Source organism: Ciconia boyciana, chromosome 3, assembly GCF_034638445.1.
Source record: "Ciconia boyciana chromosome 3, ASM3463844v1, whole genome shotgun sequence".
Taxonomy (NCBI): Eukaryota; Metazoa; Chordata; class Aves; order Ciconiiformes; family Ciconiidae; genus Ciconia; species Ciconia boyciana.
This window is the reverse complement of record NC_132936.1, coordinates 61,101,158-61,114,511: the sequence shown is the minus strand read 5'-3', so window position 1 is coordinate 61,114,511 and position 13,354 is coordinate 61,101,158. Positions and strand designations below refer to the sequence as shown.

The 13,354-nt window shown below is 37.7% G+C and overlaps 1 protein-coding gene across 4 annotated transcripts in view; it reads left to right on the top strand.

Moving 5' to 3' along the window:
• The window catches only part of PTPRK (protein tyrosine phosphatase receptor type K), a 418,125-nt gene that overhangs the window by 386,753 nt on the left and 18,018 nt on the right, over positions 1 to 13,354 (top strand). For 2 of the 4 annotated variants that reach the window (XM_072855828.1, XM_072855827.1), the window contains exons 15-20: positions 624 to 784; positions 2,941 to 2,976; positions 7,229 to 7,413; positions 9,180 to 9,267; positions 10,265 to 10,341; positions 12,832 to 12,868. In XM_072855828.1, coding sequence (XP_072711929.1) covers positions 624 to 784; positions 2,941 to 2,976; positions 7,229 to 7,413; positions 9,180 to 9,267; positions 10,265 to 10,341; positions 12,832 to 12,868 — 584 coding nt within the window. The remainder of the gene's footprint in view (positions 1 to 623; positions 785 to 2,940; positions 2,977 to 7,228; positions 7,414 to 9,179; positions 9,268 to 10,264; positions 10,342 to 12,831; positions 12,869 to 13,354) is intronic. The other 2 variants (XM_072855831.1, XM_072855829.1) reach the window with 1 other exon arrangement.

Sequence of the window (13,354 nt, the reverse complement as noted above, 5' to 3'; positions counted from 1 at the left end):
GGTGAGGGGGGTTTTGTTTGTTTTTTAAAGAACCCAAAGTTCAGTGTCAGGAACAAAGTGTGGTATCGTTATATCTTGTGTACTGAATGGGAAGAACAACTTTTAACATAAAAGGTAATATGAATCCATATTGAATAATTACGTTTCTTTTGTTATTTCATAGGTTTTTTGACTAACAAAGTAATTTAGAAGGTTAAGCGATTTCTTCCTAACAAGGCAAGCAAGGGGAATGAATTATCCATTTATAAAATCAAAACACAGATCTAAATGGAGATGGTTGATAAAACTGCACGCACAGATGCTTCTTATTTATCATTTCAGTTAACATGTAATTATATTCTCTAATTTGTTTATATTAGTGTAATTACTCCGCAGGAAAAAAAAAATATTACCAGGGTACAGAAGTTAGCGCTTCCATTACAGCATTTGTGTGTGTACAGAAAACACATGGTCGCAACTCTTTCATAGCAGGGTGCATAGTTTTATCAGTTTCACACTGGAAGTTGTACACAGGAAAAAGAGCCAAACTTTTCAGTCACTCAGGATTATAGATGATGATTACTGTAGACATCAATGTGTATCAAATATTAAGGTGGTTTGGGTTTTTTTTTTTGGCTGGGCAGCAAACTTGCGAAGAAGCGCAAGGATGCCATGGGGACCACCCGCCAGGAGATGACACACATGGTGAATGCGATGGATAGGAGTTATGCTGACCAGAGCACCCTGCATGCAGAGGATCCCCTTTCAATCACATTTATGGACTCTCATAACTTCAGCCCCAGATGTAAGTACGACAGTGATAGATACTCTGGAGTGCAGGTGAATGTAGAAACATGGCAAACAGTTCTACTTTTTAGGGAAATTTTTGTAAGCTCCAGGTTTTCTGGGAACACTGGTAAACCCAAAGGTTGAGTAGGGATGTTCATATTTTATCCTTATTTGTATGTGGCCAGTTATTTAAATATTTACTTGTACTTTCAGTATGCGTTGATACTTGTTCTGGGGAAAATATTACACTTCTAGAGTATCTCAATTAAAATCTGAAATTTAGTTTTCTCTCATGAGGATATTTAATACCAACATATTAAATATTACTGCATAACACCATGTCTGCAATGAATAATAATATGAGGTCCAAATTAATTTATTTCTTTTGGCAGTAAGGACATTATAACAGAAGGAAATATTGACAATTTTTGTTGCTGTTTGTGAAGTTTAGGAACAAGCTTGTTAATATGTCTGCAAATTTGCTCTATATTTGTATTCCTTTTTTGTAGACTTGCCAACTGTCTGCTTTTGACAAAGTTTGGCAGCTTGGGTTTCTGACTGTTAAGTGTCTGGGTTATAGCTACCACTGTCCAGCATAGCTGCCTCCCAGCATCTGCACTATGCTTTGCACAAAAGCAAGATACTCCACTGGCAGACTCTGAATACCTCAAAACTAGCGTGTAAGTTGCCGAAGAGACGCAGTTCTGCCATGGAGCTGGCAGGAACCTGGCCTTCTCATGGCCACATGGACTTGTGGCTTGGCTTTAAACAGATCTGAGCAGTGTGAGCTGCTTCTGAATTGCCATCTTTTGGGAATGGCACTTCACCTCCCTTCTCCTGCCTCCCATACTGCTTACCATGCTTGAGCAAAATAAATCCCTTAAGGCTCTTAAGTTCTTTCCTGATTGTTGTAAGGGAAGTGGATTTTGGAGGAGGGTTTATTGCTCAGTTTATTGAAGCTTACCAAACTGCAGAGTGCTAACATTTTAAGTGTCTCATAACCAATTATAAATGGGAGTTTAGTATCAGCCTGTGAGTTTTTCTACACAGTCTTGGCTGGAACTGTTTGAAAATTCTCCAAAGTTTGGTGTCTTATTGGCATTGAAATTTGTGGAGGCAAGTTTGCAAAGACGGTTCGATTTAGACTAAGTTATGGCGGATCCCAGGCAAAGTATCCATCAGGAACCCACATGGCTATTAGTGAGCCAGGGCTGCTAGGCACTTGGGCAGCCTTCCAGATGGACTGATGTGATGCCAAGAGCCCATGAGCCCCAGCCACCACCACTGTCCTGGTTGGTTGGCAAAGAAGTTTGGCATCCCTGTTTTCCAGCATCCTAGGTATGTGATTTTTTGGGTGTTGGAGGATTCAGTTCTCCTGACCATCATCTGTGCTGAGGCAAAGAACTTTCCAAGCTTCCGGGGTTTTCTGCTATGAAACAAACTTTTAGGCAGATTGCTTGAGAACTGGAGCTCAATTTTGTCACAGAGCTGTTGATATTTCAAATTTTTGTTCCAGATTGGAACAAAACCAAATTCTGGATTCCACCATTTCTGTCCGAAACAGCACTTTTGTCTCTGCATGGTTCTAGTTGTGATAAAGAATGATAAAATTCCGTGAATTTTATTCAAACGTCTGCGTCTGTGTACCTGTGATTTTCCTACACTCGTTAAGAGCAGTATCTTTGGCATTGCACATTAAAAAAGCTATTAACTTTTATGTAAATATGTATATAATTGTTTAAATTACCTGGAAGACTTTAAAGAAATACCATTTTATTTTGAGATGAGCTATTCAAGTATTACATGAGAGGATGGTTTTAAAAGGAAAGGAGTTGGTTCTGTGAAAGTGAACCTTTATTGTGAAGCAAAAGAACAATAGTGAAGGAGGAGCCCTTTCAAAAGCTAAATTGCATGTAATGTCTTCTTTATTTCATTTTAGTAAGAATCTCTTTGCCTTTATCATTACATTTCTGAAGTCCAAAATCAATGCCTTTCATTCCTCTTTTATTCAGGATGCTTTCTGGAACTGTGTATTCATTCTGTTTTTCTGTTGTAACAAAATTAATGGGGTTTAGTTATCACTTGGTTATACTCTGAAGTATATTGTTTTTATTCTTAAAAATACACAAATTGAGGGTAATGTATTTCTTCATGAGCTTTGTTTTCCTACAGTGCCCAATGATCCACTTGTGCCGACAGCTGTGTTAGGTGAGGACCCTAGTCCTTCATTATCCATTCCTGCATGAGTTTTGTCTCCTTGCATGGTTGAACATTAGAAAAGCTTGTTTTATGTAAGAGATAGCTATGCTCTTGTCAGAAAATAACTCTACACTCAGTTTATCAATTCGGAATTAAACTGACACTGCTTTTAGAATAAAACTTATTTTATGTTCTCATTAAGAAGTTACTCCTAGTCAGTGCCAACTGAAGAGTAAGTGAGGAAATAGGTAAATGGAAAATACTAAAACTTTTCTCCCCAGAGCATTCAAACTGAGTTCCAATGAACTGACATGTGAAACTAGAACTCTCTTAAGAGATATGTAAAAATAAAATTCAGATCCATATTAGTATTATTTGGTACCCAAAGCTTGATTTTTTAAGTAAGTAACAAGAATGAAAAGAAAAATAGAAAAGGGAAGAACTTCTGAAATATCCAAGAGCAAACAACAACTTTGTTTGTAGGTTCTGTACAAATATTCTTGTATACCTGTATTAATTACATTTTTCAATTGACCTTAACTGGTAAGTTTTTCAACTTTGTACTTACTTTCAAAAGAAGAACAGATGTTGGGAACGTAACAGGCTGCTTGTTTCTGTGTCTCATCTAACACTGAATGCACGTCTTAGAGTTTTTTTTAAAAATACAGAGGTAAAAGTATAATTTGTACCAAAGTTCTTTGTTTGATAAACACAATGTGCAGCACTGAGTTTCAGTCAGTTACTGAGGTTATTTTAGGATAAAAGACAAGTATCAGGACGTAGACATGAATATAAACTGAGGTTGAAAATTAGATTTCTAGAGGTAAAGCTTAAAGGGACCTGGAGACAATTTAATCCCTCCTCTGTTTTGAGATGGGACATTATACCTATAGTATAGACTGTTTCTGGCAATTGATTGTCTATTGTGTTTTAAAAATCTGTAGTGAAGAGAATTTTACTTTTGCAGTGGCATGTTCCAGTGCCTCGCTCCTCCTAAACAAAAATAAAATTCAGATCCATATGAGTATTATTTGGGACCCAAAGCTCAATTTTCTAACTGAGTATTAGTTGCTACTAACTAGGTGTACTACTGAGTATTATTACTACTCACTCCTAGTTTTTCCTAACTAGACTAATCTAGACTACATCCTCATTGCTGTGAATTGAGCCATTTCCTTTTGAGAGACTCATAGAAAATATGGAGAACTGACACACTCCTGTCCTTTTAAAACAGTCTTTTACCCATTGAAAGTCTCACGTGTCCTCAACTGTCTCTCTTCTAGTTGAGTTAAACCCAGTTCTTTCACTCGTCTTGTAGCTGATGTTTTCTAAACTTGCTATCATTCTTTTCCTCTGAACACTTTCCAACTCATAGGTCGAATTTTTTAATTGTGGTGCCCCGCTGTTTAAATTGTGGTGCCCCAAATCAGGTACAGTTCTTAGAAGAAGTGTCAATGCTGAGCTGAGTGGAATAGGTACCCCCATGCCCTACTTGTAGTGTTCCTGCTACCCGAGCTGTATTTTGTCCTTTTTATTGCACTCGTGTTGCTGACTTGTATTGAGTTACATGCTAAAATCCCAGTTATCGTTACCCAGTCCATTAATCCATTTTGTAGTTATATATTTTACTTCCCTTTCCTACACACAGTATGTTGCATTCACTGTTTAATTCACTTGGTTGATTTTTGCATTGTCTCCCAAATAATCAAGATGACTTTGAAATCTGATCCTGTACTTGTGAAGTGCTTGTGGTGCCTTACGGCTCAGTGCCCTCTGCCCATACTGTCAGGGTATTTTCTATCCCATTATGCAAGTTGTGGGTAAAAATATTGGTAGAGAGTATACCCAGGAGGAACCTTTGCAGATCTTCATGTAAAGTGTCCTCTGAGACTGACAGCAAATCACTATTTGTGAGTAGTCTTTGGTCTTTGTCAAGCTGGTGTATACTCACCATGTGGGAGATTTATCAAGTCATATTTCCTTTTGATAATGTTGCAAATGCCATTCTCTTGACTACAGTAGTGTCTTAGAAAGTTTATAACCATCAGAGCAGTTAGATGCTGGAGCCTTCTACTTTCCGTAGGGCCCACGGAAACCTAACCAGGTGGTTTAAGAAGTTTATGAGGGGTGGTGAAATAGCACCAATGCCTGAAAGAGCAAAGGGGTAGACTCAGTAATTTTCAATACTTCCCAAAATTAGAGCAATGGACTTACAGTCATAGGAAATTAGTCTTTTCCTGAAATTCTTCTGAGATCATCTTGTATCTTTTAGCTTTATTTCAGGCACTTACAAGCTACATAGATACTGTCTGGTGATACTTGTCAAGCTATTCCTAATAGCTCATTTAGGCCGTAAGCATATTCCAAAGGTCAATGTGTTGCCCCTACATTGTGGCAGACACAGACACGGGCATCTGTGAACAGTGAGGAAAGGGATTAGTTGAAGAACAGTTAAATAGTTCCTGTCTGCATTTCCGTCTACTGGTTATGGTGTTTTGGGCATGATAATCTCCTGGTATAAGCAAAGCAATGCTAGTTGGAAGAGGTAATATTTTTCATTGCATGGACTGAAATAACAGAGAGAAATAGACAAGCTTTTGGGTACACTGGGTAGAATGGGTTGGGTACCGGTAAGCTTGTTCCTTTGGAACTAGATCATTTGGCCTACTCCATCTCTATGTAGCCCTTGCTTGGCCCAGCATCACGAAACAGTTTTCCTCTGATTTATTGAGAGATGAGCAAAAATTTATGGGCTCTAAATTATAGAACATGTTAATGTATATGAAGCTCTTAATACTTTGTAGCTGTACTAGGTTTCTTTTTCTTCATGTATAGGTTATTAATGCTACTCTCCATTCTGTGTACATTAGCACTAAGTTAGTATGACAATTTTGCTTTTCTTAAGTCCCTATCATTACATTGATGGCATAATAATGTGGCCCTTGTATTTTTAAAACGGCTTTCATTGTTGCCTATTGTGAAGCTTTAACAACTTTTAATGTCATTTTCTTTTAGTCATTTTCTAATATAGTCCTGAAATAAATTTCTTATGTTCTGTTCACTCATTGTTTTTTGCTGCTTCAATGGGTTAAAGTGCCTATTACTGGTAAGTATACTGCAAGGAGTGGGGAGAACTGCAAATCCTGAGGTGGTTTGAAACGTGTATGATTTAATATGGGTAACACTACAATAAAAAGTGACTGCTGCATGTCACTCGCATTACTAGGCAGTTTAGTGAGGCTTAAATGTACTGAAATTAGCAACTTGTGTGACAGTTCAAAGAATCACGTTTCTTACTAGGAGATCTCATTTCAGAAGGCATTAACGGGGTTTGCATTTTGGTGGAATTGAAGAAAATCCCACCCTTGGGGTGTTCATTTTTTTCCCCCAGAGTGTTTTACTTCCTAATCTGGATCCTTTGCAAGGAAAATGGTAAACTGATTTCAAAGAAGTGTAGGAGGGGTCAGCTACCCACTTCTCATTTCGGTAGCTACTTTCCAAAGAGGTTTCCATTAGAATTTTTCTTCCTCTCTAAATTCATTTGAACTGCTGATTGTTAATTTTTAAAAAAATTATATTTCACAGAAGGGATTGACTAAATGTGATCACGCAGCTTTGACATTTGATTTTGATAAGAGAATTGGTGTAATGTATGGCATTAGAGGAGACTTCTTTGTTTATATAGAGCAAAAACTGTGGCTGAAATCAGCACACTCAACAGTTTCATTTCTGTACTAAAAGACCTGAGTTCAAATGACCACTCTGAAGTGCTGATTCATCTTCCCAAATGGAGGTGGTGTTCTGAAGCGGTAGCATAATTGCTTCTCTTTTTTACTGGGATCTCAATTTACTGTTTGTTGGCTTTAGACAAATGATGTGCTGATACCACTACAGAGTTATTCTAATTTATTGTTTAAGGTGTAGTATTGCTGTTGATACATATTAGCCATTAAAAAAGTTACTTTGGGTGATAGAGGCTGGAGTTTCCAAGTACATTAATGTCATAAAGTTTTGTAGCTTCAAATAAAATGCCCTTCAGACATCTTTATTGCGGGATGAAGGATTGCAAACTTTTGTATGTGTTTGCAGTTAAATTCCTTTATGTACTTCACAGTATTTATGTGCTGGAGAGTAAGTGCTTTGCATTCTCAGAAATTAGGCATGTTTTTGAAGGAAGAGGTTGAAGATAGGTGTTGATATGTATAGCAGCAGGTGTTATTGCCCTGCAGGTACCTAATGCATTGATTTCTTGTGAACACAGATGAAAATCACAGTGCGACAGCAGAGTCCAGCCGGCTCCTGGATGTCCCTCGTTACCTCTGCGAAGGCACAGAATCCCCATACCAGACTGGACAGCTGCACCCTGCCATCAGGGTGGCTGATCTGCTGCAGCATATTAACCTAATGAAGACTTCTGACAGCTATGGATTTAAAGAGGAGTATGAGGTGAGATCTTCAGTGGTGGGTTTGTGCTAGGAAAAATCCCTTTGAAAGGAGCAGCCTTTTGTTTGCATTGCATTGCAAAAGAATGCAACTAAATGTCATGGGTTTAAGTGAAAAACAGATAAAGATAAGCAGGCATAAGATTCCTATATATGTAAACCAAAAGTGAAATAGTAGAGTCCAATGGTTTGAGCCATTAAAAGTGCCTGGAAGAAACACTCTCTGTATCCCCTAGGACATAAGAAGACATGCCCTGCTAAATCTTTTTGGCATATTGTAAGAAGTTGCCACCCTTTTGTTGCTGCTTCTTAGTTGAAATGCTGTAATTAGTTATGTGAGTTTTCCGAGCCATCTTCAGTGCAGATCTCCTGGATTAGGTTAAAGTGAAGATTTAACCTGGCTGGTTTTGCAAGAAGCACTGGCTGGAAGCACTCTCATGATTTATTATAGCATCTCAGTAGGGCAATACTGGGACTAAACTCCAGCTGAGAAGCAGTTACGATGTACTGAGGGTAGTAACTTCTTGAAGTTCTAATTAGACCTGCCTGAGCATGTCTGCTTACAACTTTAATGTTAAAATGGAAGCAAAAAATTCCCAGCACCGGAGGTAGAAGATGAGTACAGATTCCTTTTGCTTCTGATCTCTGAATCTGTTGTGATTCTGTGGGATTAGAGTATCAGGCAGGACACACAGTAAAGATGGGAATGGTACTGCTAAGGTCGCATGCAATACAGCTAGGTTTAAAATGAGTTTTCTCTGAGTAAGTAATCTCTTCTGACTCAGTTTTCAACCTTCTCTCCTTTCTACAGCTGTCTCTCCTGTAACATAAGAACCGGAATAAATAAATGTGTGGTTTTTAAAAGAATATTATTCTCTTTTCCTCTCTTTTACTTAAATACGCTTCGTTATGCTCTGCCTAACTTCAGGGCTAAACCTAAGTGTCAGCCACTGCTGGGGGAGGAGGGTGGTCCCTGATGCCACATGAGGTGTTTTCCTACTTGTTGCGACTTCTAGTACCATACGTGACATCTTTGCCCTGGCTTGGGCTTCTGAGTGTGCATTAAAGTTTTGTTTCTGTGGCTACTGTGTACTTTCTGGAGGTAACTTACCCAGGTCAGGATAAGAGAACATCTGGAAGGAAAGAATAGCGTAGACCTGCAACAGCTGTAAAATATCTACAGGCAATGAAGAAAAAGCCGAGGAGGAATAAAAGCTACTTCTATCACTACTGAGAGATCAGACTCTTAAGAAGAGTTCAAAAATGTAGAATAATTTTGCTAGTGGCTAGAGGGAGGGATATGAGGAAAAACAACATGAACAATAAACATTGGCAGAGGAGGTTTCCTGATGACTCTGTAGGAAGAAAAGCCATTTTACTAAGCCATATGAGGAAAGCAATGTAATTCTGTAGTAAACAGGCTATATATTATGGTGTCTTGTAAGCAGGGTGGTCGGCCTCCCTGTGCTTTCTCAGCTTACTGTTGTTCCTCCATAGCAAGGATGTCTGAGCAAGTTTAGCCTTCCACTGATTCCAGGATTTGAAATCCCTCTGGAGTCCCTCAGTGACTTGCCCATTGATCCGTAGCAGTCAGAGGGAGAGAGCCTCCTTTCTTCTCTAGATATATTCTATACCATGGTGCCGTCTGGGTGACCAGAGCGGACAAGCAAAGCTGAGCTTACTTTATGGTAGGGCAGTTCTTTTAAACTGTTATTTTTGGAGATAAATTAATGGTCAGAATGTTTTCTTTCGGAACATTTTTATTTATAGAGTTTCTTTGAGGGGCAGTCAGCTTCTTGGGATGTCGCTAAGAAGGATCAAAACAGAACAAAGAACCGCTATGGAAACATTATAGCATGTGAGTATCAGTGTGCTTGGTTTGAGCGGTAGCCATAGTCGTGTGTTACTCGTGCCGTGTTCTCTCTTTCTTTACAAGTCTCCGATGGCATAGCTGCTTAATAGCCCAAGCGGAGGAGGAGGACAGTGCCTTTTCCAGCATTTTTTTTTTTTGTTCGTCACAGTTCAACTTTCTTCCTTTTATAACTCAGGCCGAATTTCGCATTTGCATCTCTGTTGTGCAAGCTGTGGTAAGCATATAACAGCGACAAGCTAGCACTCATTTGGATGTTAATTCTGTGGCAGATTTCTACAGTTACAGTTTATTTCAGGTAAATCTGACAGCTTCAAAACTTTTCTGCTTTATGTGATTTATAGCTGATACACCTGAATAGAAGTTGTGTAAAACTGATGATCAAAAGACGTGACTAAAATCAGAGGGTTCTGTCTCTTGTCTTTAGGCATAAAGTTTCAATAGTTTAGATTCATCCCCTGGGATAATGCAATTTGTTACTGTTTTACAAATGCTATCGAACATGCAGGAATGAAGCTATTGGAGAAGTCCCTGAACGGGTAGAGTTACCTCTTCATCAGATCCAAAGTGCATTGCTAACCATTGCTAACTTACTTTTTTAATGTCTCAATATGAACTTAAGCAGGCTGGGGTCAGAAGTAAGGAAAGAGTAATCAGGATTTTTGGTTTTCTAGATTACCATCAGTGGAGCTGATTTTGAAAGGGACTTTGAGCAAGTAACCTGGTTTCTTTGTGTCTTTTTAACCACGTGTAATGGTGTGATACCTTTCAGCTACACTTAATGAAGTTTAGTGAATATTTTTGAAGTAATTGGAGGCCTCAGACAAAATGGTTCTTTGTAATTCTGTGTAACCACGTACTATTTAAGGGTCATAAATTGTGAGGCGCTTATGCCAGCTGATTTTGGTTTTCTAGATGACTTACCATAATATCTTACTTAAAAATCACACTTCAAAAAGGCACCGTAACCACTTGGTTTTTACAGATGACCACTCCAGGGTGATTTTGCAACCTGTTGAAGATGATCCATCTTCAGATTACATTAATGCCAACTACATAGATGTGAGTGGATTGCACAGCTTTCTCCCTCTCAATTTGCCAACTTCTCTATGCGAAACTATTGCATGTTATGCCTACAAATTTACTGAAAGCTTTCTTTTATTAAGAACAAAATGTACACTTTCCTTGTTCTACGTCCTAGTACTCACTGACATTGTTGTGCTTTCTTTCACATCTGACTTTGGTTTGGCCTGTAGATTTGGCTGTACAGGGATGTAAGTACCACTATATGTGAATAACAGCATCCTATTGTAAATATTTAATATAGATATTGTTATTAATTCCTTTCCTATTCTATTTTTATCAATAGATAACTATGCATGCCTCATCTAATTTGTCTCATCTGTTCCTTTAAAAAATTTCCTTTTGTGTGAATATTTTTTGTACCTGTTTTGAAAAGATAATTTAGCCTTTTAATATAGCTCTGAATATTGTTAGGTATTGTTAGATAACTCAGGTGAACCTGTCTGTTAAAGAGAATTTGCTGTTCACTTTTTTTTTATGATGATGATGATTTTGGCCACTAGCTTTTCTTTTCCCCTTCCCATTTATATGTGAGAAGCTGGATAGTATACTGTACTGTAGTCATCTGAAAATGTACCTGTGAAGTAGTCATAATATATGTTTGGCAAAAAGGGAGGGATGATGGCCTTTGAGGGTGGGGGGAGGGGGTGTTTTTAACAACAATTTATACAAACAATAATTAGCTGACATTTGCCTTAAGGTGCTAATTTAGGTATTACAAAGTATATACACAAACATATATGTATATATAAAAATATTTTAACATAGTAGAAATTCCCTTGCTTCTGCAGAAAACTTCTAAAGTTTGAAATTCCATGCTTTGATTAAAATACAAATTAAATTATAAATGTAAAAAAAACCCTGATGCAAATAGGAAATTTGAACAAATTCTGCCAGGTGTTTTGATTAACAAAACATAAGTTGTATCCAGTTAACACCTTAGGAATAAACAAGTTGTTGTATTCAAAGTAATTCCAAAGCTCCAGGTATATCGTGTTCTTTTTATTTTGATATTTTTACACAGCCATCTCTGTGAAGTGTTAGGCCTGTGGTATTTTGCCTGGGGCCTTAAACAAGAAAACTCTCCCATATTTGTAATAATTCCAGTTCCTTGAGGATGTTGTTTCTGTTATTTAGGAGTAAATTGAATCTCATTATAACCAGACAGGAAAGCTAGAAGTTAAAACTGGCACTCTGCAATTTTAAAGTGACATTTTTACCTTCTTCTGGAAAGCATTACTGAGTGTAAAACAGCATAGCATAGGTTCCACTTTCATAATTTGAAGCTGGGGCTTGATATTAAGGACTCCAGGAGAAATTTTTTAGTCATTTGATGCAATCTTGGTCTCTTGTAAAACCAAGAGTAAGATACTCACAAGTTTTTTCATAACCCCCGAGGAAGGTGCTCTCACTCTAGACAGGATAATGAAGCAGTCCATGGAAAAGGATATAAACTCCTTGGGTACACTGAAATCCTTCACTTTAGTAGCATCTTGTGAATACCAGGAATCTAAGGACTTGTGTTCCCCTGTAATGCAATACTTGAATCAAGTGACCTAATAAAACTGTAACCTAGAAAATAATTGGAGTTATTTCTTTAACATTTGCATGTTGTGAAATTCTGTATTGTCTTCTCCAGCAATACTGAAGTTTCCTTCCTCTTTGTAGCTAATGTTGCTGGCACTGGTCAAAATATATTCTGAATTATTTCCTCAATAGTAGAATCTCTTTGTCTTGTGATTTTTATGCAGACGATTAATGCTGTACAGTACCACTAGCATTGGCATAGACCCAGCTAATTGGAAAGGCTTAGTCATGTAGGCTTATTTATCTATCTGTCTATATATGTATGTGTATATACTTGTGCATATCATGTCCAGTATAATTGATGCACATTTTGTGCAGTAGCACAAAATATTTTGCATAAGATTCCACTGCAGTAGGACCTTGATTCTGTGCACACACCACAGTGTCCAGCTCTGTCCCCGTTAGTTAGGGCTCGGGTACATACCTCTTTGTGCCTTACAATAATTCTCTCTTTGGAAGAAGACAAAAGTTGTGTATTTTTTCATACTGGATGAGTTGGGAACACAGATCGACTATTGAGATAATCTGGTGGCAAAGACAATTTTTACTAAATTTTAAATAAACGCCCCCATTTATTCGGCTAGGGAGATATTGTCAATAGAGGACTCATTTTTAGGCCCAAGGGACCCATGTAGAATACTCCTTCCCATACACTATAATGTCTGTTCAAGTCAGATGTTCTTACTTCCATTTTATCTGTTGTCATTTGAACCTTTTCAGTATTAACCATTTTTTTAGGTGTTGAGCTTCATGCTGCTCTTAAATATTGATTTGTTCTGAAAACGTTGTCTAGAGATAAGAATTCTGTAGTACCCTTATGCTTTTATTTTCCCCTCTCTGTTAATAATATGGTACTCAGACCAACTTATATTGCTGTTTTAGGGATATCAGAGACCAAGTCACTACATTGCAACCCAAGGTAAGAATCTGCCAGCATTAATCAAACTGAACAAGTGTTCTCTGTAGTGTCCAGCAGTGTTTTGGTAAAATGGAAGTAGATGAAAATAAAGCATATCCAATATTGTGAGTTGTCATCTTCTGTTATGGTAAATTAACATAGCATGTTCAGGTGGAATGTGAATAAATGCAAAAGTTGTGCTAATTTATCATGTTAATTAGATATTGAGCAACTTTCAGTGATAAATTCAGCTGATAAAGTCAGAAGCTACTACCATGATTTCCAATTATGAAGATGAATAGAGAAAAGAGGCATGTGGACAGAGAAGAGAACAGTTTCAGCCTGCTTGAGGCATTTTTCCTTCCATATTACAGTGTATTATTTTACTGTCTAGGATTTAGTCCAAGATGGAGATGGTGAAGATAGTAATGATAAATTAAACGCTATCTCAGAAAATCTGGGTAAAGTAAGGCCAGAGAAGGACAAAGCCTCTTTGTAGGAAGAAGT